The sequence below is a fragment of the Myotis yumanensis genome, unplaced genomic scaffold (genome assembly GCF_028538775.1).
Source record: "Myotis yumanensis isolate MYYU_CA2020_CCGP unplaced genomic scaffold, mMyoYum1.0.hap1 SCAF_20, whole genome shotgun sequence".
NCBI classification, from domain to species: Eukaryota; Metazoa; Chordata; class Mammalia; order Chiroptera; family Vespertilionidae; genus Myotis; species Myotis yumanensis.
The window spans coordinates 5,822,896-5,849,614 of record NW_027223771.1 but is presented as its reverse complement, the minus strand read 5'-3'; the positions used below and the strand labels follow the sequence as shown (position 1 = coordinate 5,849,614).

Genomic DNA, 26,719 nt, shown 5'->3' with positions numbered 1-26,719 from the left:
TCGTTTCCCTTGCAAGGGCTGGTCCCCAGAAAGGAGGATGGGAGCCGAGTGTCTGAAATATTGAGGGCGTAAGACAAGTGAGGCCAGGTCTGCGTGTGTCATCGCAAAGATTTTCTTGATTAAAATAGCGCTTGTCAGCTGGGTTTTGGTTTTCAAACGCTGGTCACACCAGGGGGTCGGGGTGGGTAGGTTGAGACTTGTGGCAGCTGTGTGGCCCCGAGACAAGCTCAGGAGCCTCATCTCTCTCAACAGAGTGAATCAGACAGACAGATGGGAACATCAGTGAAAATGCCTGAGGGGGGGCAGGGACCTGAATTGGGGGGGGGGGGGGTGGTGCATCAGGAGACAAGCCCATCTCCCCAAGAGAAGCCCCGGGCAAGATGCTCAGGTGCCATCAGTGCCTGGGGACACCATCCCCTGTGTCTGAGTGACTGCTGGTCCGGGGCTTGTCCTTAAGTGTTGGGATTACTCACTCTCCTGGGTGGCAGCTGGGCTGGTTTTAAATGCTCCCCGGTGGCCTGCAATTCGTCACTCGGCTAGGAAGCTGCCTGGTGTCCTGACGGGACCTGTTTGTCCCAGGGTTTTCTCAGCGTCAGCTGTCTCAGACTTCACGCTGGCGAATGGGACCGCTCCGACTGGGGAGACAGCCGTGGTCCCGACAAGACGTATCTATTAGATCGGCGGGAGGCGGCTCCGCCCGGCCTGGCTAGACTGGGAGTCTTGGTTCACTGCTCTAGGAAATCCAGCTCCCGCCTGGCGTGTGGGTGTGTGTTTGAGTTCTGGAATTGCTCCGAGGAGAACGGCGCTCTCGCCGTCACAGAAAGTTTCCCTGAGCACTTTTTTTGTTACTATTGGACGCACTCGGCTCTGCTTCCTGGTCCCTTTGTAAGGCTCCAAGCTACAATTTCCCGTCCTCACTCAACGGCTGGAGGTTGAGTGACCCTGCGGTCAGTGATTCCCAAATGCTGGTCTGCATACGGAGGGGGGGGGGGGGGCGATCCCAAAGGACAAAGAAAGAAGAAATAAAAAAGCACAGGGCAGCTAAGAGCAATTATGTTAGTTTCAAGCTGCCAACTGGCATCTCCTGAGAACTGCTCTATATTCTGAGATGCTGGTCTTGTTTTCTCATAGGTATTGCTATTCTTTCTTTCCTCAAAGAGGGAGATGGTAGATAAATCTTGCAATTGCCTCGTTAGCTGAAGAGGTTGGTTAACCTCTGACTCCCCAACCCCAATTTTCTGGAAATATTACTGACCCCTGAAATCCAATAGTCTGGCTCTGAGTTAATCATGAAGAGCACCTCACACATCTTTTCCCCGTGGAGGCTGACGTCAACAGGAATGACAGCGGTCATTCTTGTCCTTGCTGCTGTGTAACAAGAGATATCCTAGGCCAGTGATGGCGAACCTATGACCCGCGTGTCAGAGGTGACACGCGAACTCATTTTTTTGGTTGATTTTTCTTTGTTAAATGGCATTTAAATATATAAAATAAATATCAAAAATGTAAGACTTTGTTTTACTATGGTTGCAAAGATCAAAAAATTTCTATATGTGACACGGCACCAGAGTTAAGTTGGGGTTTTTCAAAATGCTGACACGCCGAGCTCAAAAGGTTCGCCATCACTGTCCTAAGCCCTTTCGCTATATATTCACACCTGTCATCTCCCCAGCGAGCCCCTGGGGTCTGAGTTATTGTTATTGTCATTATACAGACGAGGAAGCTAAGGCCCAGAGCAGTTAAGTAACTCAGCCACAGCCACACAGCGAGGAAGTGGCAGTGCTGGGGTTGAAACCTCCAAAGGATGAGACCTCTCCAGAAATGACACCCAGTGGGGAAATACGCATGCTCGGATTTCCAGAGGACGAAGCCTGGAAACACGAAGGCCTGTGGGGGAGAGAACCATGAAGAATAACACCGAGAGGCCGAAGGGGACAGTGCTGCAGCCGAGGCTGTAGTGGAATATGGCAGCCCCAAGAGATGGATGCAAGGCAGGGCTGTCCGCTCGGGATCACCTAGCTGTGGATGGTGTTCCCACCACACACAGACGCTGCCTTCTCTCTTGCCCTCTGCTCCCTGGCCCCAGTGCGTCTCATCAGAATCAGAGGTTCTGGAGCATGGCATTTGTTTGACTATCTCATTGAGAGAGCGAGAGCAAGAGCGAGAGCGAGAGCGAGCGAGAGAGAGAGAGAGACTGGAGGAAGAGAAAAACAACACACATGATCAAGGCCTGGAGGAATTTTCTTGTGGGAAAGAGAAAGGCTAGTGCAGCTGGCTTCCATAGGCCCCGTGGAGCCTGGCGAGGATGGAAGGACGTGGCCAGGAGGGGACAGACTTCTGCAGGGAGACTGCACAGGCACAGGGAGCCCCGTGTCCCAGGGCTGACGCCGTGCCCGCAGTTCTGCTGAGAGCGCCATGGGTCACGTGCCTAGCCCTTGTAACCACCCTGTTTGCCCCCTGGCAGACAAGGGAACAGAGGCTCAGAGAGGTTCCAGGACTTGCTAAGGTCACGCAGCTACAAAACACGGAGCTCAGATGTCACCTGGGTTGGCCTGAGCCATGGCTCACACTACTTACTCTTTGCTACTTTCGTGCACTGAAGTCACCGGGCTTCCTGCTCTTATTCTTCCTGCTGCCCCAGGCCCCCTACACTCTCAGTCTCACCGTCTGTGCCACATGGAGTTTGTAAAGGGAAGCTGGGAGCATTGGAGATGATGGAAAAGACCCATGGCAGGCCCAGCTGGTGTGGCTCAGTGGTTGAGCGTCGATCTATGAACCAGGAGGTCACGGTTCGATTCCCGGTCAGGGCACAGGCCCGGGTTGCGGGCTCAGTCCCTGGAGCAGGGTATGCAGGAGGCAGCTGATCAGAGATGCTCTCTCACCATTGATGTTTCAATCTTTCTCTCCCTCTCCCTTCCTCTTTGAAATCAATAAAAATATATTTTTTAAAAAAAACAGACTCTCGGCAGGTCAGAGGAACCTCCTAATCCCAATCGCCCTCGGGAGTGACATTTCAGCGGATGTTGAAGAAGGGGTGGCCGCACTTGGACTCGACCCAGTGAGGCTTGGGCGCTTGCTATTGGGTTTCCCCGTCTCCGATTTCAAGAACAAGAATATTGGCTGTGCTCGGAGGAGCGGTAGCCAGGATTAATTCACACCTTTCTTGGTAAATGTCAGCGGAGCTTAAATAATGAAGGGAAGAAGCATATGATATCCAGAGAACATGAGTGGGTAAACTGATAGGGCGGTGACTTTCGTGTGCTCTTCTGTACGCCGTAAGCCGCAAGCTCCTTCCACCGCCCCTCTGGTCCCAGAAGTTCGGGAGTTACTTTGCGTGGACTCTGGATATGCCTGAACTATACCCTAATCAACACGAAGAGTGCCTGGCAGGTGCCCAAGGCACATTGATTTAAGAGTGGGATTTTGGTTTCAACAACACAACATCAACGTATTATTTAATTCAAAAAACTGTATAATACCGAGAGGCATGGCGGGGAGGTGAGTGGAGGGAGAAAAAGAGGAAAGGACACACACCTAGAATTAGAGAAATGATCACATTTTTTTGTTATGCGTATACTAGTACTTGAACACACTTTCTGGAAGTGGCCCGAGCAGCCGACACGGGGAAGTTAGAACTGTGGCAAGTATACATGCGTACTGTTTCGTGGATCCTCTATACATGCTTGTTGGCCCGCCTGCCTGTCCGCACTCAGTGGAGGTACCCATCAGTCTCATGAAACCCTAAACTGCATGGAGGGAAGACGCGGACGGTAGGGTAGGGAGGGGAGGGCAAGGAGGCTGGAGGCCAAGGGTGCAGACAGCCCAGAGCACCCCCCCCCCCCAGATCCAGGGTCCTAGCTGTCCCTTCCCTTACCACCTGCCTCCTTTAGTGTTTGGTTCAAGGGTAAATCCGAAAAGAGAAGAGGGTCCCAAAATGCTCTTCCTGAGATGTGGCTCCTGCTCGGCTGGGAACTGCTGAGATACAGCTGTCCCTTCTCTTTTAGGCGCCTGCCACTCAGTTCCTCTAAGACAGTGGTCGGCAAACTGCGGCTCGCGAGCCACATGCGGCTCTTTGGCCCGTTGGGTGTGGCTCTTCCACAAAATACCGACTTCTGCGCATGGGCCATGAAGTTTCAATCGCACTGTACATGCGCGCCCGCACGTGGTATTTTGTGGAAGAGCCACACTCAAGAGGCCAAAGAGCCGCATGTGGCTCGCGAGCCGCAGTTTGCCAACCACTGCCCCAAGAAAACTGGGTGCAGCGTGTGCTGTGGATTCCAGGGGCAGGATGCGCAGAGCTGTGGTTCAGGACTGTCTGAGGTAGAAGGTAGAAGCCGTGCTGGCCCCACCCCAGAGTTTCTGACTGAGCAGGTCTGGGTGGGGTCTGGTACCTTTGGTTCTTCTGGAGGACCACACTGGAGGAGGACCACTGGGCTAGAGCCTGTCACTCAAAGTGAGGCTCACATTGGGAGGACCACAGGGCTAGAGCCTGTCACTCAAAGTGAGGAGCACACTGGGAGGACCACTTTTGTATGCACCCTCCCAGTACTGGTGGGCACAACTGGCTTCCCAGCTTTGTGCAGAGTCCCGGCCCGAGGCAGTGACCTTGGCCACTCAAACCAGGGCAGACTTGTCTGAGGATCCCTGCTGCCCATCACAGAGTTGGTCTACAGTGACCCTCACATGGATGCCATAGAAAGTAATAATTATTACAGGATGCCTACGTGTGCACCTGAAGTTTTCATGTATCATTTCACACCTTTATTATAAAACCCCTGCAAAACCCACTTTATGGACAAGTAAACTGAGATAGTAAATTAAGTGCTTAATAAATAGAGGAGAAAGAGCTGGGTTCTGTCAAGGTCTAGCCACTATTTCCCAGGTGCCGGGATTTAGCCCTGGGCACGAATGCTTCTCTCTCTTTGTCCCTCTCCCGATGAGGCCCAAGACATGAGGTACGGCAAGGAGGAATCCTAGCGAAGGGTGAATTGATTACAGAAGATGCTTAAGGAGGCTGCAGTGTGTCTGGGCGAGAAACCACCTTGACTCAGCTGGAACAGGGATAGAAACCTCCAGAGAAGCTGGTCAGCAAAGCGCTCCTTGGCCTTGGCCTTAAGCCCCTCGTGAGCTTGGCTAAGACGTGACCACTTCCACAGCCAAGGGCCCCACTTCACGGCTGGCACACACAGTAACAGTTCCCTAGAGTTTTGGGGGTTCCTGAGTGGTCTCAGTGGCCTGCCCAGCCTGCAGTCTAATTCCAAACTCCACTCCGAGTTATGAAAAATGGAGGAATTGAGGTTAGCCCCCCATCCTGCAGCCTCTAGGGGTGATGGAAGGTGAGTGTAGGGGGCCTTTTAGAACCAATCTGCTCCTTCGGGTAAAGACAGCCTCTGGGCGGGATGGAAGCCAAGAATGTAATTGTATTATTTTTGCCATTATTTTCGATTTAGGGCAAGGGATCGTGGTATGCTACTTAGGATAGTGATATCAAGATTCCTTTGTGATAAACTCATTGATGTTTTTAAGTGAATCAATTTAAAGCAAAGTATTAAGTCAACAAAGTAAAAGTATGCAAACCCATGAAGGCAGACCGGGAAAATGACTGAGGTCTACGCAGTGCCAATGCGCTGGCCTTCCTTCTTCCACACGGCCGTCACCTGCCCCGTGAGAGCGAAACTGTGACAACTCCTTGCAAAACCTCCAGAGAGAGTAAGCTAATCTTTTCCAGAGAAAGTATCAGATATAATTTCCCAGTGTATCTGGGAAACTGCCCAGTGCACAAACACAGCATCTTCCAATCAAACAATCTTGTGGATGACTTAAAAGACAAGGATGGCTCTGCCGGCGTGGCTCAGTGGTTGAGCGTGGACCTATGAGCCAGGAGGTCACGGTTCGATTCCCAGTCAGGGCACATGCCGGGGTGGTGGGCGCAAACCCCAGTGTGGGCCCTGCAGGAGGCAGCTGATCGATGATTCTCTCTCATCATTGATGTTTCAATCTCTCTCTCCCTCTCCCTTCCTCTCTGAAATCAGTAAAAAAAAATTTCTTTAAAAAAGACAAGGATGGTTTCAGCCCCAAGGCTCCCCACCCAGCAACACGACGAGGTCAGCTCCCCATCCTGCAGCCCCCAGCATTCTCTACTTCTCTTGCACCATTCCTCACACTTCCGAGTTGTTGCGCAGGATCTGTTTGCCCTGCTAGACTGTACCCCTAAGAGGCTGGACCATTTCAGGATCTGGGCTGCGCTGTGCCTCCAGCTCCCTGCACAGCCGAGGTGCCTGGCAGAGAGAGGAAGTGCTGGCTTAGAGAACAAAGAAGGAGGGGAGGGAGGGTAGGAAGTAGGGACTTAATTCCTGGAGGCTCAGAAAGGCCCCTGCCACCTACATTCTGCAATTGTTTATATAGTGTTGACCCCTGGATGATTCAGGGGGGAGGGGCATGACCCCCTGTGCAGTCGAAAAACCACCTATAACTTGACTCCCCAAAACCTAACTACTAATAGCCTACTGTTGACATAAACAGTTGATGAATACAATCAACTGTTATATGTATGTTATATGTATTACATACTATATTCCTATAATAGAGTAAGCGAGAAGAAAGAAAATGTCATTAAAATAATAAGGAAGAAAAAACAGATTTACAGTACTGAAAAAAAAAATCCACATATAAGTGGACCCGCACAGTTCAAACCCAAGTTGCTCAAGGGTCAACTATTTCTCCCCATGGTCCACGGAGAGAAGATGTGGTGGGTTATGCGAGCTCCCGTATAATTGCCAGGTTTGAAATCCATCGAGTTCTATCTTATTTTTAGTTGACACCATTTTTTTCTTTTGCCTCATTCCATAAAGAAAGACCAGTCTGCCTGGCCGGCATGGTTCAGTAGTTGAATGTCGACCTATGAACCAGGAGGTCACAGTTTGATTCCCAGTCATGGCACATGCCCAGGTTTCGGGCTCGGTCCCCAGTGGGGGGGTATGCAGGAGGCAGCCAATCAATGATTCTCATCATTGATGCTTCTGTCTCTTTCTCCCTCTCCCTTCCTCTCTGAAATAAAAATAATTTTTTTTTTAAAAAAAAAGAAAGAAATCCCAGCCCACAGATAAGTAAGCATTGTTAGCAGGGTGATTCATGGTTCTACACAGGCTCCCTGGCCTGGTACACAGAAGCCAGAGGACTGGAGGGATGTGGCCAGAATTGGGAATCAGCCAAGCTGGTGGCTGGCCGGCTGCAATCAAGCTGATAACAAGGAGATTCATCAGGGTCCGCAAGCTCCCCCCTCCCACCGCATCACGGAGGTTTTTTAAATCAATGCTGGTCTCGCTGGCTTAATGGTACCTAATCTTACCTTTTGAAGCTGGAACATTTGGGAGTTGAGATCAATTGAGATAAAATAAAGTAAAATGTATTGACTTTGGGATTTGGGGTCTTCATCAGAGCCCCATTGTGTAGTGTTGTTTTTATTTTCTGTCTTGGAAATAGGTGGAGGTTAGCCACTGAGGAGGAGGGTTCTGCCTGGACCCAGTGCTGGTAGATTGTTCGAGTCTTTCTCATCTTCTACAAGATGGTTTTTCCTAAGGGAAGGACCCTCTCCTGCCCTGTTTATCGCTGTATACCCAGCGCATGGCACCTTCCAAGTGTTCAATGCCTGTTCTTCACGGGCAGCGTTTCCGGGTAGTCAGCACCCGCTGGGAAAGCATGTCTGTTTCCGGTGAGGTGCCCCTGGAGAAAAAAGCCTGGAGACTGCTCCCTGGCGCCTGGCCTCTGTGACAGGTCCGTGGGCTCCCACAGTCATCACAAAGCTGGTTGCGTGACATGCGTCTGCCTCGCCATGCACAGGGGTTTAGAAGCTCTGTGCTAGATGCTGGGGACACGCAAAGATGACTGGAGCACACAGAAGGTGCCCGAGGTGCCTGCGGGCCGGTCGGGGGGAGAGTTCTCGTGTGATGATGGGAAATGAGTCTGGAGTCGGAGATTGGGGCTTTTCATGTGCCCTTAAGGACAAGCTCTAGCTCTCTGGGCCTCAGTGGCCCCATCTCTGAATGAGGGTTAGGTGAATGGGCAGGTCTCTCTGACACAGGGGTTCTCAACCTGTGGGTCGCGATCCCTTTGGGGGTCGAATGACCTTTTCACAGGGGTCGCCTAAGACCATCAGAAAACACATATATAATTACATATTGTTTTTGGGATGAATCACTATGCTTTAATGATGTTCAATTTGTAACAATGAAAATACATCCTGCATATCAGATATTTACATTACGATTCATAACAGGAGCAAAGTGACAGTTATGAAGTAGCAACGAAAATAATTTTATGGTTGGGGGTCACCACAACATGAGGAACTGTATTTAAGGGTCTCAGCATTAGGAAGGTTGAGAACCACTGCTCTAATGCATCACAGTGGGCACCGCCCTCCATGAGTCTCCCTGTTGAGAGGGGAGTGCAGACTCGCTGGAAATAGCGAATCCTTTTGCTTTGCCTCTAACTTCCTTGCGCTGGAATTTTAAAGCAGGGTAGGAAATAGGTGCTGATCTATTTTCCTCCACCACCTGCTCTACATTGAAAAGGGGGTGGGGGAGAGGCCACTAACAGAGGAGGAAGGCAAGCTAACCCACTGAGCGTCTGCTCCAGGCCAGGCCCTGCAATAGAGGCGTTCACACTCGCAAGACAGACTCGATGGCACTGCTATTCCCACCCCTTGGACCACCAGGGGAATGGTGGCCTTACAGTAGGACTGGTGTTCCGGGTAAATTGTGCTCGGTGGACCACATTTTAGAAAAGCACACGAGTGTAATCAAATACAGCAGTGGTTCTCAACCTTCTGGCCCTTTAAATACAGTTCCTCATGTTGTGATCCAACCATAAAATTATTGTTGTTGCTACTTCATAACTGTAATGTTGCTACTGTGATGAATCGTCATGTTAATATCTGATATGCAGGATGGTCTTAGGTGCCCCTGTGAAAGGGTCGTTCGACCGCCAAAGGGGTCGCGACCCACAGGTTGAGAACCGCTGAAATATAGGAAAGCTGTCATCAAACATAGCTAAGTTGGGGGACTTGGGTGGCCTTCTTCCCTCAGTTATCAGAAAGATTTTTTCTCTCCAGAAAATGTCTGGGGTGTCCGGTATATCAGCCCGGTGGCAGGCCCTGTCCTCGGTGTGAGCCCTGCCGTGTAATAAGAACAAAAAATGACAATACTGCGCTAATGATGCTGACGATTCGTACTGTAGGAGCCCCAAGGAGGGCGTCCCCACTGGGACTGGGGACCAGAAAGACATTCTCTAAAAGAGGCAGGATCAGGGTGGACCCTGTGATTCTCTATTCCCTCGGTCTATGAGTCTCTATTCCCACTTCTGTTTTCTCAACGCCAAGGCCTGGGTGGGTGCTCTTGACTCTGCCTTTATTGGGATGTTTGTCTTTCTTGTGAGGGTTTCCTGCCTCCACATTTAGTTTTTAAGCAGCTTCACAGGGGACACTATCTGTCTCCATCCCCGCTTTGTCCCCCCTCTCCCGCCGCCCAGAGCCCAGCTCAGGGCCTGGCACATAGTAGGTGCTCAATAAATGAATCTATGGAGCGGCAGGAATCATAATTCTATCTCAGTTTTCTTCCACCCACTGCTCCTTGTTGCTCCCTCGTGGGCAGCCCTGTTGAAATGCCACTTCCCTGAGGATAACCATTTGGGGGGCCGGGCAGAGTCCACAGGCAGCAGTGGCTTGTTCCTCTCTGAAGGGAGGACAGTCGCCATCGCCTTCACTAACGACTCTGCACTGACAGTCACGTGTGTCCAGTGCGTCCCCCTGTCTCCCCGCAACAGGACCCTGCTTTCCAGGGACGGACATCAAGACCCAGAGAGTCAAGTCTAGGGCAGCACAGCTGGAACCCCTCAGGAGCCAGGACCCCAGGTCCCGCCCTGGTGGCCCCAGCTGTCCTCTTCCCATCGCTGGGACATTTATCCAGGACCCGGTAGGGTGGGGAGGGGGACACATCAAAGACACAGAAGAGAAGCAACTTCAAAGGCCTCCCCTTCCTGGGTGCCCTCTGGGGGTTTTCTCGGGAAAAGGCAGCAGCTGACATTAATGGGGACACGGAGTCTGAACTCAGTCCCTCAAGAAACGAACAAAAGGAAGGGGAGAGGGGCTGGCTGAAGACAGAGGCCTTTCAAGTCCTGGCGAGGCGGGTTCAAGAGCTAAGAGTGGCGTGCGGGAGTGATGGATGGGCGTTCTGCTCCTCTTTATAGACCCCAGGGGTTGTGCCATGTGAATGAAACGAGAAGTTGGCAAGGCTGCCAAGCTCAGGGCAGTGGTATATGTCTAATACAATAAAAGGTTAAATGACATCCAAGGTTAAATAATGGATACTAGCCAGGCTGGTGTTGATTTCTGGTTGAGCATCTATCTATGAACCAGGAGGTCACAGGTTCAATTCCCAGTCGAGCACATGCCCAGGTTGCAGGCTTGATCCCCAGTAGGGGGCGTGCATGAGGCAGCCAATCCATGATTCTCTCTCATCATGGATGTTTCTCTCTCCCTCTCCCTTCCTCTCTGAAATCAATTTTTTAAAAGCAGATACTAAGTAAATGGCCAATGGAGGTGCTATGGTTTGAATGCTTATGTCCCTCTAACGTCATGTTAGAAACCTAACCCCCAATGTGGTGGTGGTAGGAGGTGGGGCCACTGGGAGGTGAGTAGGCCATGTGGGTGGAACCCTTGTGATGGGATTAGACCCCACAGAGCTCCTTCTTCCTGCTGCCAAGTGAGGGAACAAGGGGACATCTATGGCCTGGGAGAGGACCCTCAATTAACATGCTGGTTCTCTGACTCAGGCTCCCAGCTTCCAGAACTGTGAGCAATAAATCTTTGGTGTTGATGAGCCACCCAGGCTATGGCCCGTTGTTCTAGCAGCCCAAATGAACGAAAACAGGAAAATTCAATGCATTTCCACATAAAACCGTTCCCAAGCACAGCTTTTCATGGCTGGATCGCTTTTTTCCCTTCTTGGTGTGGTGGATCTCACATGGATAGTTTCCCAATTAGCTCACCAACTGTCTCACAGCTACCTGTGGAGTGACTTTGCCCCCTCTTAATCCTCAGGTGCCTCCTAGACTGCGTAGTCAGTGCTTAGGCGCAGCAGGTAAAGGGCAGGGTGCGGGGCCCCGCTTTCTGCAGGCGCAGGAGACCTGGCTACACTCAGACAGCAATTTGAATCTTGTTGGGCGTGGATAGAGAGAAAAATGGAGATTTCCCATTGGGGGCACCCTCCGCCAGGGGGACAGGAAGACTCCGAGAGAGACTTGATGTCTTACAAATGGAACCATAAAGTGTTGAGAGGCGATGATTTAAAATAATGGCTTTTCTGAGCCAGAGGAATATTAAAGACGCCCTGAGGACTCTAACCCATGCCTTGGAGTCGTTCATCACGCCTCAACCTAGTATAGGGTGTCCCAAAATTCACGCAAGATTTGCAATTGAATTGAATTGCAAATCTGGCGTGATATATTTCCTCCAGAGGAGAAGCTCTGTCCAGGGCCACCCTGTGGTCAGACCCAGGTGCCTCCGTTTACTCCGAAGGTGCTCTGGTTTGGGTGGCAAATTATTGGGTCCCCCTGGTTACAGGTGACAGCTTCATGGTGAGAAAGGGTCAGGAATAAGCATGGCGGGGAATGTCGGGCATCCAAGTGCCCTGTTCTCTTGCATTTGGATGTGTAGTTGCCTATGAGTACTTTTATAGAAAGACAAGCGCAGTTGGCTGGAGCCTGACCAAAGCCCTAAGTTCTCACGGGTGTTTTCTGAAGTTGAGCGGAGGGGAGAACCTAGAGTGAACCGGCACCTTTTTGTACTATGACGGAAGCTGACTGATAAGCACAAGTTTGCTGAAATGAAAGCAAATGGCTAAATCACATCAAGCTAATATTTAACAGGAAGGAAGCGAGGCTGGCAGAGCAAGGAGCTGAGCAGCCAATAAGGGGTGCGCAGTGGCAGAAGAGAGATGGCCATGAGCTGCTGACCTCACCCTCCCCGTTGGCACCTATGGAAGCATCCATGGAAGCCCGGTTGTCATGGAAACACCATTGTCAAGGCTGCAACCTACACTGGTCTCTTCAGAGCTCTGTGCCCAGCATTGTTTCAATGTCTATGAAGTTCAAGAGCTTTGGTACACCGATAAGACTTGCTCTGTAGGAAATGGTGTCTCGGAGACAGCTGGGCACAGGGATAGAGATACTAGGCCTGACCTGATGAGCAAGAAGTTAGTTGAGTGGGTGGAGCTGGAGGAGATGAACACAGTGGTGAGAGGCAGGGGTGGCGCTGGGACTAAAACTAACTTTGGTGCGAGCACCACGCTAGAAGTTGCACTCGTTGCCTCTAAAGCTACAGCTGCTCTGATGTTCACGGTCACACTGAGTCCCCTCTGGCCCAGGGAGCCCCGGGTCCGACACGAGTGGATTATGATTACGGAGCCAGAACTGGCCAGATAGTCCCAGACCCCAGGTTAGAAGTCAAGAGCTCCATTGTCCCCAGAGGGACCAGGGGGGGACAAAAAAGAAATACTAGGAATTGACTTAAAGTGTGAAGAACCAATGACCCTCTGTGTAATTAAGAACTAGACTTGGGAGTGACAAGTTTGAGACACGAGTCACAGCATCCTTTCTGTTGTCCGGTCATCTGGCTGTGAGATGGGAAAACATTGCCTATTGCCAAATAGTTTAAAAAGACATGTAAGTCTATCAGGAAAAGACAGTATATGTGTTTACACACACACACACACACACACACACACACACGATATCTACAAGTATGTGAAGCCTAAAGAAAGCCGATAGAAAAATCCAAACTTAAGACCACTATAGCTATAGGCATCAACCTCCCCAGAGCGTTCTCATTAAATCACATTATTCCTTAAAATACGCAGCTTTCCCAGTGCCTTCACTTGTTTCTTTGGAATGCACCAACACCTTGACTGAAAGGCTAGATTGAACTTAGAAAAAAAAAAAAATAGTAACAACGAGAAAAGTACAAAGAAATATGTCCTCAAACCACACATTCTAGAATGAGTAAGAAAAAAAACACACGATTTGACGTAAAGTAATTAGCCTCACATACGACTTTTTAAAACCAGTGCACAAGGCACAGAGTGGGCAAGGTACCAGGGTAAGATGGGTTCACCCACCGCCTGGCCCCGCGTGATAGCAAAGCAGCGCGAGACTTCATGGCCTGGGAGCCCAGGTCCGGAGTGGAATCCAACAGAACTGAATGGATGGCTGGGTTGGAAAGGGTTTCGGGGTGCTTTTACTCCAAAAACGTGTCCTCCAGAGGAACGCGCAAAGGACCCCGTTAGTCACCCACCTCCTGCTCCCCATAAAATGACACCACTTAATATTATGTCTCTTGCCACCAAAAAACAAACCGCTACCACATCACATTCGGTTGGAGGCACTACTGAGCCATCTTGCTGCCTCTGTTTGAACTTCTGGTGTCTCGAGTGTGGAGAGAATGTGATAACAACATCTTAACACGTGGGAGCGAAAGCCAGAGACTCCGGGAGCAGATGCTGAGACGCGCTAAGGAGTGGTGGCCTGCGGGGTGACACAGGGGAAATGAATCCCGAAGGACTTCGTCTCAGGGTCCAAGTGGAAGCCTCAAGTGGAAACCGTGGTGTGGATTAAACTATGTTCCAGGGGGAGAGGGGGAGGGCCTGGGAGGCCCACGTCCCTGAGAGATGTTTGGGTTTGTGGCCGGGTCGGGATGTTGCCCGTCTTGGAGAGGCCAGAGGGAGGTCTCGTCCACCCTCTGTGGGTCTCCGAGGCTGGCTGTGGGATCTCCTGAGGACTGAGGAGGGCTGTGCCAAGAAGAGCTGTGTTTATAAATAATGCATTTCCTTTGTCTTGCAGGAATTCTGGAGGCAGAGGTGCAATCAGATCGGCTGTGAACAGCTTACATAGCAAATCTAATAGGTTTGTAAATTAGATTTTGTGTTCATTTGTTTTTGCTGTAAGGCAGCTATTAATCTGCTTCTCCTCTTGGCTGGATGGTGCCCTTCCTACTTGGGTAACAGATCTGTTTTCTTTCACTTTGGCTTTGCACTTTCCTAATCGCTTTGTGTGGTGGGGGGAGGGGGGGCGGGGAGATATCCATATAAATGGCCATGAAATGACCCAAGGTCTAGAGGCTGCAGAGATGGGACGCTCAGATGCTAAGAGTCACTTTCGGGACAAGAGTCCACCCACTTGGAAGCATGTGGGCCACCAACGAGCTTATTCATAACTTGCATTTTTGCTGAGCCACTGAGACTCTGAAGGGAATCAGGACGTTCACCCAATTTCATTGTCGATCTCGCGTCCAGGACATTAAGATGGAAAGTAAAGCGTTCAGAAACTTTTGCTGAGGCCCCTTAAAAAATATCAGGGAGTCAACTGAGTAATGCTAACCGTGATCATTGAATGCACATTCTACATTCTGCGCATGCTTCCTCCCATGACAGGCCTTGGCCAGGGGACAGCTTGGTGCAGGGCAGCGAGCAAATGTGTGGCAAGCCCAATAGATCCAGGCTTGCCTCTGGCTATGGTTGGGCCATGCCTCCGAGTCCCCAATCTCCATCAGTGACGGCTGCATCACAGCTCTGACCGGAGTCTCATAAGCCCAAGCTGACGGAGCAATGGGAGGAGAAAGGGAAGGCCAAGTTATCTGATATCCACGAAGGCCAGTGCTCAATAGGAAGGCCTTGTTTGACTTTCTGAATATGCTATTTTGGTCAGTCTGGGAAGGAGCGGTCCAAGTATTCAGAGTAAGGTCTGTCATTTGCCCTTCCGTAGTTTTTTCAGGTTTCTTGACCATATGACATCTGCCCAGTATGTCTATTCCTGAGCCTAGAGGACTGACTCAGGCCATGGTCCTCTGTGTCCCTGACATCATTGCTTCTAGATCTCGTCCTGACCTCTGAACCACCTGGGAGCTACAGATGACGCTTATGTTGTGCCTGGTGAAATGTAGATAAACTATGTGTCTCTCTCCCACTGTGGAAAGATGCCCTCTTCTTCAAAAAGAAGGTCCTGCCCCTGAAGCAAGACCCCACCCCCATCATGCTCTGTGGTCACGTGGGGTGGGGGTGGAGGCTCTTGGGAGCCAGGCAGACCTCGATGCAGTCCCGGGCTTGTTAGCTGGGACCTTGGACATGTGATTTCACGCCTCTGAGCCTCAGTGTCCTAACTCAGAATAATAACACATCTTTTTCCAGGGGTGTTTCAAGAATGAGGACCTCTAAATAGAAGGTTCTATCCCGGCCTGATGTGTTAAAGGGACTCAGTTGAGACTTATTCCTAACACTGTGTATGCACTCATGGCATCAGAAGACAGAGAAACGTAAGCCTGACATGAGACTCCAGTGTCACTGGGCTGGACAGGGTGCTGAGGACAGGAGGTCACAGCCACTGGAGAGGATTCTCCATTCATTCATCCAGCCGTGTCTGTGCAACACGGGGCATGTACAGCCAGTGAGTGTAGGCGGTCCCTGGGGTTATCTTATCTGTCCCTTGATTTTACAGATAAGAAGACAGAAGCCAGGGACTCAAAGTGACTTCCCCCGGTACCCCAGAGAGATATCGACAGAGCCAGGGTTCAAGTTCAGTAAGACCATGGCTGGTTAGGCAGGACCCCATCCAAGTTTTCGCTAGGAAGTAGAGACAAATGGAATTTTACCGCTGCCCATGCCAACGTTTACCTCTTTCTTTTTCCATCCCCTGGGTCCCTACCTTCATACAAACAAGCCTGGAAGCCCTTTCGGCGGGTTTCCGAGCACGTCTCCTCCACAAGCATCCTTGTCACAACACCCCTGCCGATCCTTCATGGCTGAGAGAGCCCGGAGCACCCAATATGCTCCTTTCTGCGGAGCATCACCCAAGATTGAATCTAAATTAGACTACAAGAGGCCCCGTCCCTGGTTACTGATGAGACTATCAGCAGGCCTCTTAGTGTTTCTATCACATACACCAACTGATGTGAGCTGCGGCGAAGCTTGGGGGCGTGGGGTGGGGAAGCTAAATCAGTGGCCCTGGGGGGTCACTGCTCCCACCTGTGGCCCACACAGAAGTGACAGCGCTACAGAGACGCAGCCACAAGCACCTCCCATTGGAGCCTCGTGAGATGGCAGCCAGTGATGGGTATGGGCCCTGGGTGGTCCTTACAGAATTCCAGAGCCTTAGCGCTGGCGTCTTCCTCTTCTACACCCTCTTCCTATAAATGGGAACTCTGCGGCCCAGAGAGGCAAAGTGATTTTCCCATAGTCACACAGCCTGGGAAATCTTCCCACTGCACCCTCTGCTTACTTTCACGAAAGCAGCAAACATTCCACAGGGTCGAGTCTCCCGTTCCTCTCATAGCCTTCCCTGAAGCCTGGATGCTAGGCCTTGGTCACTAATTCTTGACTCTTTTGTTCTCTGCTAAAGTTACATATATTTGAACCTAAGACGAGCGATACCAGTCAGGAATGCTGAGGAACGGAGCTATCTGGGAAGAAAGCGCACAGACAACATGCACCCCCCCCCCCCCCATGAATGTCTTCTCTCCCTGCAAAAAGCAAAATCGAGCACTGGGTTTAGACCCCCTTTTTTTAACTTGGCTGCTCCACGGTAAACACAAGGGACACAGCTGCTTCGTTTGGATTCTTCAAAGCTCCGGAATCGGGCCTCCCAAATCCAGTCATCATTGTCGCTGGGTGACTCTCCCGCCAGCACAGACAGCTTAGGAGGCGACCCACATGCGTCTGTGTGCGGCCGGCAGAGGCGGGCGGGCTCCTGCCTGTGGATGTAATTGTAACCTAGTTTCTTAGAAACCCACTAGCATAGATTTCAAGCCTCTGAACTGAGGCGGGGCCTGTGATGCCTGAGGTTCCCGAATTTGGTGGAAAGATGGTGTGGGCCCAGAATGGTGATTTGCCCCTGGCGTAAAGAGCCAGCCAGCCAGGCTCCCCCAGGACAAAAAGGCAAATGTGAATCCAGCAAACACTTAGTTACTGAGCACCCGCATTGGGGAATATAGAAATGAGGAGGGGTATTCCCTGGCTTACAGTCTAGTGCAGTGGTTCTCAACCTTCCTAATGCTGTTACCCTTTCATACAGTTCCTCATGTTGTGGTGACCCCCAACCATAAAATTATTTTCGTTGCTACTTCATAACTGTCATTTTGCTACTGTTATGAATCGTAATGTAAATATCTGATATGCAGGATGCATTTAGGCAACCCCTGTGAAAAGGCCGTTCGACCGCCAAAGGGGTCTCGACCCACAGGTTGAGAACCGCTGGTCTAGTGGGAGAGAGACACAGCACTGAGAACTCTGAAGAAGGCATCTCAGTGACAAAGGAGGGGGTGTTACAGATCTGTGGTTTTCTCCTCATTACGTTTGTAAACCATCAGGATACTCGGCTGCTAATGCAGCTGCTATTTGGAGTTTTGCTAAAGCAACTTGGAGAAGTATGATTCTGACCGTGACTGCTAGGTTTCATTGCGAAGAAACACGGGGGTGGGGGGGAGAGAGATAGTTTACCAACCCCTTTCCTGTATGTCGGATACACCACAGGGAGAAGTCTGTGCATTCTAGAAGATAAATAGGCTTTCTTCCCTTCTCAGGTAATAACTGCAATTTTGCTCTTCTGAAGAAGTTTACAGTCAAACCCCAGCAAAAACAAAGCGATGGGACTTGTCGTTGGCATGCTAACAGATCATATTTATCCCTCCCTCCCTTCTCCCTTCCAGAGCTGAAGGTGTAATAAATGGCTCCTCACCACCAGCTGTTGTTGACAGAAGCAACGAGAGCATGAAACACAACATCCAGCCGGCCTCAGCCGTGTGGAGGCACAACCAGACGCTGTCTCTGAGGATCAGGTAGTGGTAATTACCTCTCGGACGAGACCAGGGCTGGGCCTTCTTGGGCACAAGCCGGCAAATTGCCACTCTCCATCATCTAAAGAAGTTGGTTTAGAAGGAAAATGCTTACCTCCCACCGAGGCAGGTTTCGTCTGTAAGCGGTCAATTGGAAATAAAAACCCAAGGCCGGCCCAGCGGCCCGGCATGTGCGTGCAGCCGCTCGGCCCCGGGGTTGGCAGGAGCGGAGGTCCTGGGTGGAAGGAGTGGGCGCTCAGCAGTGGGGCAGCTGTGAGAGCCTGGAGGCGGGGGGGCGGGGGGGGGGGGGGCGCGGCACGGGGCCAGAGGTTGCTTCTCCAAAGGACCAGGGAAGGACTGCTTGCTTGGGGACTGCCTGGCATCAGGGCCTCCCACTTGGAGAGTCTTTGAAGAGCTCCCCCTCTCCCTCCCCCACATACACATACACACAGTCCTATAGCTTGGGTAGGCTGCCTTCTCCAAAACATGAAAATGAAAAGCCATATCGATCAGGTGGCCCAGGAGCTGGCATGACACCTGGTTGCAAAGGCAGAGCTCTGAGTTGCGGCAATGGGAACCTGTAACCTAGGAATTTCAGCTTCAGCACTTGGGCTACTTGCCTTTGATATCGCCGCCACTGACCCAGCAACAATGGGTCAGTATAATCCAACCGTTCGTTTCCAGTCTTTGCACCGGGGGCCCGAGTGCTGCCATGAATCAGGCATGTTAGTGGGGAGACGATCGAAGCAAAGACAGGTAGACAGTAATGCATCTTATAACGAGGTGGAAATAAAAAGATCATCCGAGGAGAGAGTACTTCATTTCGTAAGAGAACCAAGAGGGCTGGCCAGGAAAGGAGCGATGGGTTTTGAAGCATGATTAGGAGTTTGCCAGGCATGCCAAGCTGGGTTCCACTCATATGCAGTCTGAAGAGCAGCAGTGTCCAAACCTAGACGCAGGTGCAGTCGCCTGGGGAGCTTTAGGAAGCGTGCTGAGACCTGGCCAGGCTCAGAGTCGGGGTTTCTCAGGTGTCAGCGGAACCTCTGAGTTCTCTATAGTCCCCAGGTGATGGAACGGGCACCTGCCGGGATGCACCACAGGCTGCGAACATCCCCATCCCACAGGCTCAGGGGGCAGTCAGCCATCTGGGCGACAGGGCAACCATCTTGCAAATCCTCTCATTTGCAAAGCGTGAGAAGATGCTGTCCTTTCGGAGCTCTGAGGAAAAGCAGACATTCGAGCTGAAAGGGCGTCATTGCGTCTGTTTCACTGCAGGAAAGGGAATTCGTTTCCATGGATCTGGGTACCAAACTTCCTTCTCTCTAAGACTTGAGTCAACTCTAAGGATAGTTGGGGTGAATTAGAAAGTTCTTTAAGTAAAACCTCAGGTTCCTGGGGGCCAGGCCGGCAAGGTTTGAGTAAAACTCCCCGGTGATGCATAGAGGACACCTATCCTTTCTGTGGCTACAGGCTATGCTAGAGGATTCTAAAACTTTCCCCCTAAATCAAAGTCAGCCTAGAGCCTAGAGAGCTATCCTTTGATCACCTTCATTTTGAAACAATACAGAGCAACCGCGCTCTGTGGCACCAGAGAGGCATCACTATTTACAAACCTCAGACCAGACAGCAGTTAGGAGGCCGGGAAATCATACTCCACAAAACAGACCAGCTCACTGACTCACTCTCTCAAAGGGAGAGCGATGGACACCCCTCACAGTAGCCACATTCGCATTCACCCCCGGGAGGGCCCTGTGCCCGGAGAAGTCCTCCATGGAGGCATGAGGGACGTGTGTCATCCTGGCTGCCTGTTCCCAGTTCAGGACTCGCTGTCAGATGGTGGCCCTGAGTCCTGCAAAGGAGGCGAGTAGCTGACCACTGTCTGGGCTTTCCCGAGCCTGAGGGGTCTCCTGGGGAGAGCTGAAACCTGGCAGCCCTGGGAAAACCAGAATGTGGGGCACCCTCCCTTCCAGGGCCCTCTGTGATGAGCTCGCTTGTGTCCTAACGGAGTCATTTCCCGGGGCAGTTTGCACACCTCGCAGGAAGTAGGCATAACCATAGCAACCAGGTTGGCCACCGTCATAATCGCCTCTGGGCCATTTCTGACAGTCCCTGCCCGGACCCTCTGCGGGCATCTGAACTCGGCGCTCCCTGGTGCTGGGCGCCAGCAGCCCTGCAAGGCGATGCCGGGCAGGAGAAGCCGGGTTGGCAAAGGGCAGCTGGCACTGGGGAGACTGGTCCTCATGTGTGTTTGGTTTTTGCAGGAAACAAATCTTAAAGTTCTTGGATGCCGAGAAGGACATTTCCGTCCTCAAGGGGACCCTGAAGCCCGGAGACATTATTCATTACATCTTCGACCGAGACAGCACGATGAACGTGTCCCAGAACCTGTACGAGCTCCTGCCCAGGACCTCGCCGCTCAAGAACAAGCACTTCCGGACCTGTGCCATCGTGGGCAACTCGGGGGTCCTGCTGAACAGCGGCTGCGGGCCGGAGATCGACACGCACAGCTTCGTCATAAGGTACCGCAGCGGGGCGCTGGGTCCAGGGCCGCAGGGGCGCTGGGTCCAGGGCCGCAGGCGAACTTGAGTGTTGCCAGTTGTCCCAAGAGGTTGAGCCCAGGACACACTGGTTGGGTTAGTCGCAACCTCATGGGTGGTGTAACAATTGTACAGTGTGAACGGAATGAAATAAATCCATGTAAAGGGTGTCCCAAAATTCACTCAAGAAGTAATTTTGATAGAAAACAGGTTTATAATTAAAAATTGTAAATGTTTTATTGATTCATAAAGTATACAGTATAGGGTTATGGATGGAATAGCACATCGGGTAAATGGCCTCCACGGCTTTGCTGGCACATACGCAAAGTCATGGTCTTCATTGTCCCTGCTCCTGGGCCATAACTGGTACTCGGTAATGCTTATCAAATTGAAGGAATTGAAATCAAAGGGCAACAGATATTAGCATCTGATTCAATAAACCAAGTAAAATTAGGCTTTTATTTTTTGTTGTTGTTGCTGTTAATGCTCACGCAAAATTCAAATCTTGCGTGAATTTTGGGACACCCTTTAAAATGGGGGGGGGGGGAGAACACCTTGATGTCTCTGGTCCCAATGTCCAGACTGCACCCCAAACCAGTTATCAATTTTGGGGTGGGGGGTACGTGGCCCAAGGAGCCAGGTAATTCTGTTGTACAGTTAAGGATGGGAATTGCTGGTCTAGTGCAGAGGTAGGCAATCTATGGCCCATAGCCTATTTTTATCAATAAAGTTTTATTGGCACACAGCCATAGCCATGCATTTTCATATCCTCAATGGACGCTTTCTCACTGCGAAGGGTGTAGTTGGAAGGAGTTGAACTGTTGCAATAGTGTATATAGCCCGCAAAGCATAAAATATTTATGATCTGACCCTTTACAGAACAAGTGTACCGACCCCTGCATAGAGCCTGCTATAAAAGAGTAGTAAGAAAATCTCCTGGTTAGTCCAAGTTTGCAGAAGTCTTCTGAGTGTTGTGGCAGGTCATAGGCTCCTAGTAACTTTATATCCTGGAGTCGAAATCTGGGAAGTGAGAGAGCAATGGAGAAACTCGGGTTTTATGTTTGACCATCATTCTCACTGAAATATCATCTCTCATTTTTCAGTCCCCTGGGACATACCTGGAAGTAGCTACCCTGGGCCCCGACACCTGACCCCCAATCCAGACAGACTCGGAAACAAGGCCTCGCTGTCCCCTGGTCAAAAGCAGGGCACTGGGAGCTTCGAGTTTCATCCCAAACAGTGCCCCAGCCCTGGCAGAACCGCTACCGCGTCTCGCGTTTCTGCCGGGGCAGCCCCTACGCAAAGGGAGCCTTGTCCTGCAGAACGTGGGACTGGGCAGTGTGTCTGCCTCTGTGTCCGCTGGGATGGAAAAGCCACTGCAGCCTGGCGCCCAAACCTGTTTTAGTTTATCTTTTGCCAGTTTCTGCCTGTGCCTGGCCTTTATAATGGCTCAGTCCCTCCTTCTCAAAGCCCTCCAGTCTGAAGACTGGAGGAGGAAGGGGAAAGGGGAAAGAAAACATGCTAAGTCTGTCTGACTGAGAGCCAGAGAAGGGGTGAGGGTGGGATAGGATAGGCGGTAAAGATTTAAAGTTTGGCCCTAGCTGGTTTGGCTCAGTGGATAGAGCGTCAGCCTGCGGACTCAAGGGTCCCAGGTTCCATTCCTGTCAAGGGCATGTACCTTGGTTGCGGGCACATCCCCAGTAGGGGGTGTGCAGGAGGCAGCTGATCGATGTTTCTCTCTCATCGATGTTTCTAGCTCTCTATCCCTCTCCCTTCCTCTCTAAAAAAATCAATAAAATAGATTTTTCAAAAAAGATTTAAAGTTTGGGGCGGAGGAACCAGCGTGAGGAAAGCATGGAAATAAGAAGGTAGAGTCATGCATCTTGGAGGTCACTGCCTGGCCACACATAGGCTGCACACAGGGCTGTTAAGAATTGAGGCCAGACAGGAGGGCTGGTCCCCATAGGGTCCCCATGAGCCTTCAATGCCAGACAGAGGAGACTGCCTATCTTAGGGTCACAGGTGTGTAGAGTCAAGTCCCAGATGTTTGGGGATTACAACAGCATCGTGCGCATGCACACACACACACACACACACAAAACCTTCCATAGGGAGAATCCGATAAACAAATGCCCTTCCACAGGCCACGTGCTAACTTACTTAATTCTCACAACTCTGTCAGGAACATTCTATTTTGTCCTGGCTTTTGCAATGAGGAAACTGAGATACAGAAAGTCAGAGATCACACGGCTCGTTCAGGCCAGTGTCAGGCCTTGGGCATGAGCTGTCTCTCGCACCTGCAGACTTGCCTTCTGATACCCAATTCCATCCCCGCCAATACATAGTACTACTTGGTCTAACTGTTGTCTAACTGCTGCATAAAGTGCGAATCTGTCCATGTCACTCTCGTGCTCAAGAGCCTACAGTGGCTCCCTATTGCTCTCAGAACCAAGCCACTGACACCCAGGCCCTTTGTTATCTCACCCTACTTGCCTCTCCTGCCCCATGTCCTCCATGCAATATGCTCTAGTCCAGTGGTTCCCAACCTTCCTAATGCCGCGACCCTTTAATACAGTTCCTCATGTTGTGGTGACCCCCAATTTCATTGTTACATATTGAACATAATTAAAGCATAGTGATTAATCATAAAAGCAATATGTAATTATATATGTGCTTTCCGATGGTCTTAGGCGACCCCTGTGAAAGGGTCGTTCGACCCCCAAAGGGGTCTCGACCCACAGGTTGAGAACCGCTGCCCTAGTCACACCACATTACTTGCCTTCCCCTAAATACTCACTCTGTTCTCCACCTCTGTGCCTTTGCACACATTTCTTGCACCTAAAATGCCACGGTATGATGTTTCCTAAACTGCCTGGTTATAGGACTTACCTAAAGAGCTTGCAAAAATAAACATCAATTTCTAGGCTCACCTGTTGAATCTGGATCTCCAGGGGATGGGCCTGGGGAATCTGCATATTTAACAGGTGCCTGAGGTGTTTCTTCTGATCTGTCCTATGCGCCTTTTCGACTATTAGGTTTCTGCTCATCCATCCTTCTAGACTTCCCTCAATGGTCACCACCTCCGGGAAGACCGCCTGATGCTCCTCCTTCCCATAATACTGACGACAGTAGCGACATGTACTGAGCCCTTCCTGTGGCCCAGCAGTGTTCTAAGGGCTGGGGGTGGTGGTGACTCCTCTAAGTCCTGGGAGGGGTGCGGCTCCGATCTCACCATCGCTAAAGAAACTGTTGTGGATGCTCCTCAGCCAAGAGAAAGCTCTCGGAAAACACAGAGAGGCTGAGCAGGTTGCCCGGAATCACACAGACAGCATGTCTCAGAGCTGAATTCTGAACCTAGGAGTGTCCCTGCAGTGCCTTCCCTCTGTCACCTAATGTGACCAGGTCACACCTGCCAATGTCATGGTCACCTTGTGGGCTGGGGGCTGGCTTACTTGCTTCCTTCCTCCTCTGCTGGGTACTGAACTCCAGAAGGCAAGCACCTGACATCCCTAGGATGCAGCGAAGTCTACGTATGCGCTGCGAGCCTAGTGAATGTGTGTAGCAGGAGGATGGTTTTGGGGTGAGAAGTAAAGGATGGATCCGGTTAGATATAAGCAGAGGTGTCTTGGCGTTCCCAAAAGGACCACCTTGTCCTTCTCTCTGGCAGGTGCAACCTGGCCCCGGTGCAGGAGTACGCCCGGGACGTGGGGCTCAAGACAGACCTGGTGACCATGAACCCCTCGGTCATCCAGCGTGCCTTCGAGGACCTGGTCAACGCCACGTGGCGGGAGAAGCTGCTCCAGCGGCTGCACAGCCTCAACGGCAGCATCCTGTGGATCCCCGCCTTCATGGCCAGGGGCGGCAAGGAGCGAGTGGAGTGGGTCAACGAGCTCATCCTGAAGCACCGCGTCAACGTGCGGACTGCCTACCCCTCCCTGCGCCTGCTGCACGCCGTCCGCGGGTGAGCGGCCCCTCCCCGGGGCAGGGGGCTGTCGCTGAGTGGGGGAGGTACCTGGTAGGCAATATTGCTTTCCTACATTCGTTTCCATCTCAGCCCTAGACAGTTTTGCTCAGTGGATAGAGCGTCGGCCTGCGGACTGAAGAGTCCCGGGTTCGATTCCGGTCAAGGGCATGTACCTTGGTTGCAGGCTCGATCCCTAGCCCTGGTCCAGAAGCCTGCGGGAGGCAACCAATCAATGTGTCGCTCTCACATCAGAGTTTCTCTCTATCTCTCCCTCTCCCTTCTACTCTCTCTAAAATCAATGGAAAAATATCCTCGAGTGAGGATTAACCAAAAAAAAAATTTAAATTTCCATCTCAGCTGATCACTCACTAGCTGTATGACCCCCACAAGTCACCTGACCGTCCTGAGCCTCCCTTTCCAGGCAATGAGGGGGTTGGCAAGTGGGTTTTTGACCAACTGGCAGTGCCCGCCCAGACAGCGATGCTGAGAATAAACTGTAAGAGGGCAAGAATGGCAGCAGGAATATTAGTTGGGAAGCTGACTCAATAGTTCAGGCAGGAAATACATGTGACTTAGACAAGGACAATGGTGGTAGATATGCAACAGATTTGCTATAAATTTTGGGGCAGAGGCAGCAGGACTGGCTGATGCATTCTCTTTCAGGACCTCATAGGGTGAGAGAAAGAAAACATCAGGATGACCGTCAGGATCAGAGCATGAGCAGATGGGGGATGGGGGTGCCATTCTCTGTGACAGGAGAGCCTGAGGGAAGCCCATGCTTGTTTGGGGGTGTTGAGAAAGGGAGTTCTTTCTTAGGCATGTTAAGTGTGAGATGCCTGTTATAAATGTATACCGCCCGCCCCCCCCACTCCTGACCTCCCAGCTTGGGGCCAGGCCCTGCATCTAACTGCCCATCCAACCACACGGCAGCTCACAGCCCTGCTCCAGGGACACAAGAAAGGCCATGGTTCAGCCTCCCCCAACCCCACCCCACCCCGACCAATAAACCTTAGCATAACACTGTGTGACTCTGGGAAGCCCCCTGAGTCACCCACAAAGGACTCTGGGCCTCTTAGAGGTGACACCCAAGCCTGTGACCAGCACTGGTCACTCTAGGGTGGGTGCACACACAGAAGTCCATTGCCACCAAGGAAGACCTAAAGAGGCAGGCAACCAAAGGCGGCCGCACTCGTGGCTGATGGAGCAGCTGACACTGGTACGGACACAGGCCAAACAGGGGCCACCTCCCTCATCCTGGAGGTTGACCTGTCAGGGGTCCCTTCAGCATCCTTCACTTCATCCCTGGCACGGAGTCGGGCTGCCGCGGTCACCCCCACCTCATGGGTTTAGGATCCATTCTTTAAATCTTGTTTCTTCCCGGAAGGAGGAAACTGACATGGCTTGGGGGTCAGGGGGGAGAGAGAAAGACAAGGACTGCCTTTCGGTAAAGAGAGAAAAGGTCCCGTGGTGGGGAATGGGCAATCAACTGGAAGAAACATATGCAACGAGAGCTATTTCCAGCTATAACCGACTCATTTTCATCTGTCAAAACAGCATTAAGCACCAGTAATAAGTGTTAAGCCTTAGATCCAACGTGTTCCTTCGCAGGGACTCCCAGAGGAAACACTGCAGGAGAGGCAGGTGGGGTGGGTCTCTGATTTGGGGGAGGGGGGGAGGGAGTGGGGAGGGGGCTGGAGGGCCTTGGAATGGGTTTCTGCCAATGGCCTTCTCCCTCTGTGGGGCCACGGGGCACTGTGGGGTGCAGCGTCCAATAGAGCGTCACGGTTGCATCGCAATTATTTTCGACAGGCTGATACAATGAGCTGATCTAAGAGGCAGAAATGTAACAGGGACAAATGCAGCATTCTAAACAACTGTACGGAGAGATGAACAGTGCCAATCATCAGCGGGTGTGTGGCCGCTCAAAAGAATCTATGATCTTGGGTTGCAGCCGCGGACATAGGATGACTTTGAGAGTCGGGGAGGGTGGCCATGGCCTTTTTTGACTCTCCCGGGTCAAACCCCACTCGGAGAATCACATTCCGTGTTGGGTACCCGGCTGGAGAGGGACCACAGAAGCAGAGAAATTCGGAAGTTGAAAGGTTTGGGGAGAGAAGGAGGCCCTGAGGAACATGAAAGCAACCTTTCTTCATTCAGTGAATACTTACAGGCACCTAGCGGGCTCCAGGCTCGTGTGAAAGTCAATAAAACAAGGCGTCTGCCCTTAAAGGGCTCGCCGATTTGGCCTGTGAGGCTCCAGGGGTAAAACTAGGGCGGGGAGAGGATCTACAGGGAGTCAGTGTCATCTGGGCATAGGGAAGAGCCTTCCAACAAGTCAATGGCAAT

The 26,719-nt window shown here is 51.4% G+C and overlaps 1 protein-coding gene across 2 annotated transcripts in view; it reads left to right on the top strand.

Annotated features, from left to right (window-relative positions):
• ST8SIA2 (ST8 alpha-N-acetyl-neuraminide alpha-2,8-sialyltransferase 2) overlaps positions 1 to 26,719 on the top strand; it is a 40,429-nt gene that overhangs the window by 7,198 nt on the left and 6,512 nt on the right. Inside the window, exons 2-5 of one of the 2 annotated variants that reach the window (XM_070400494.1) lie at positions 13,891 to 13,953; positions 17,747 to 17,875; positions 20,134 to 20,391; positions 24,077 to 24,370. In XM_070400494.1, the coding sequence (XP_070256595.1) occupies positions 13,891 to 13,953; positions 17,747 to 17,875; positions 20,134 to 20,391; positions 24,077 to 24,370 (744 nt within the window). The remainder of the gene's footprint in view (positions 1 to 13,890; positions 13,954 to 17,746; positions 17,876 to 20,133; positions 20,392 to 24,076; positions 24,371 to 26,719) is intronic. The other variant, XM_070400495.1, reaches the window with a different exon arrangement.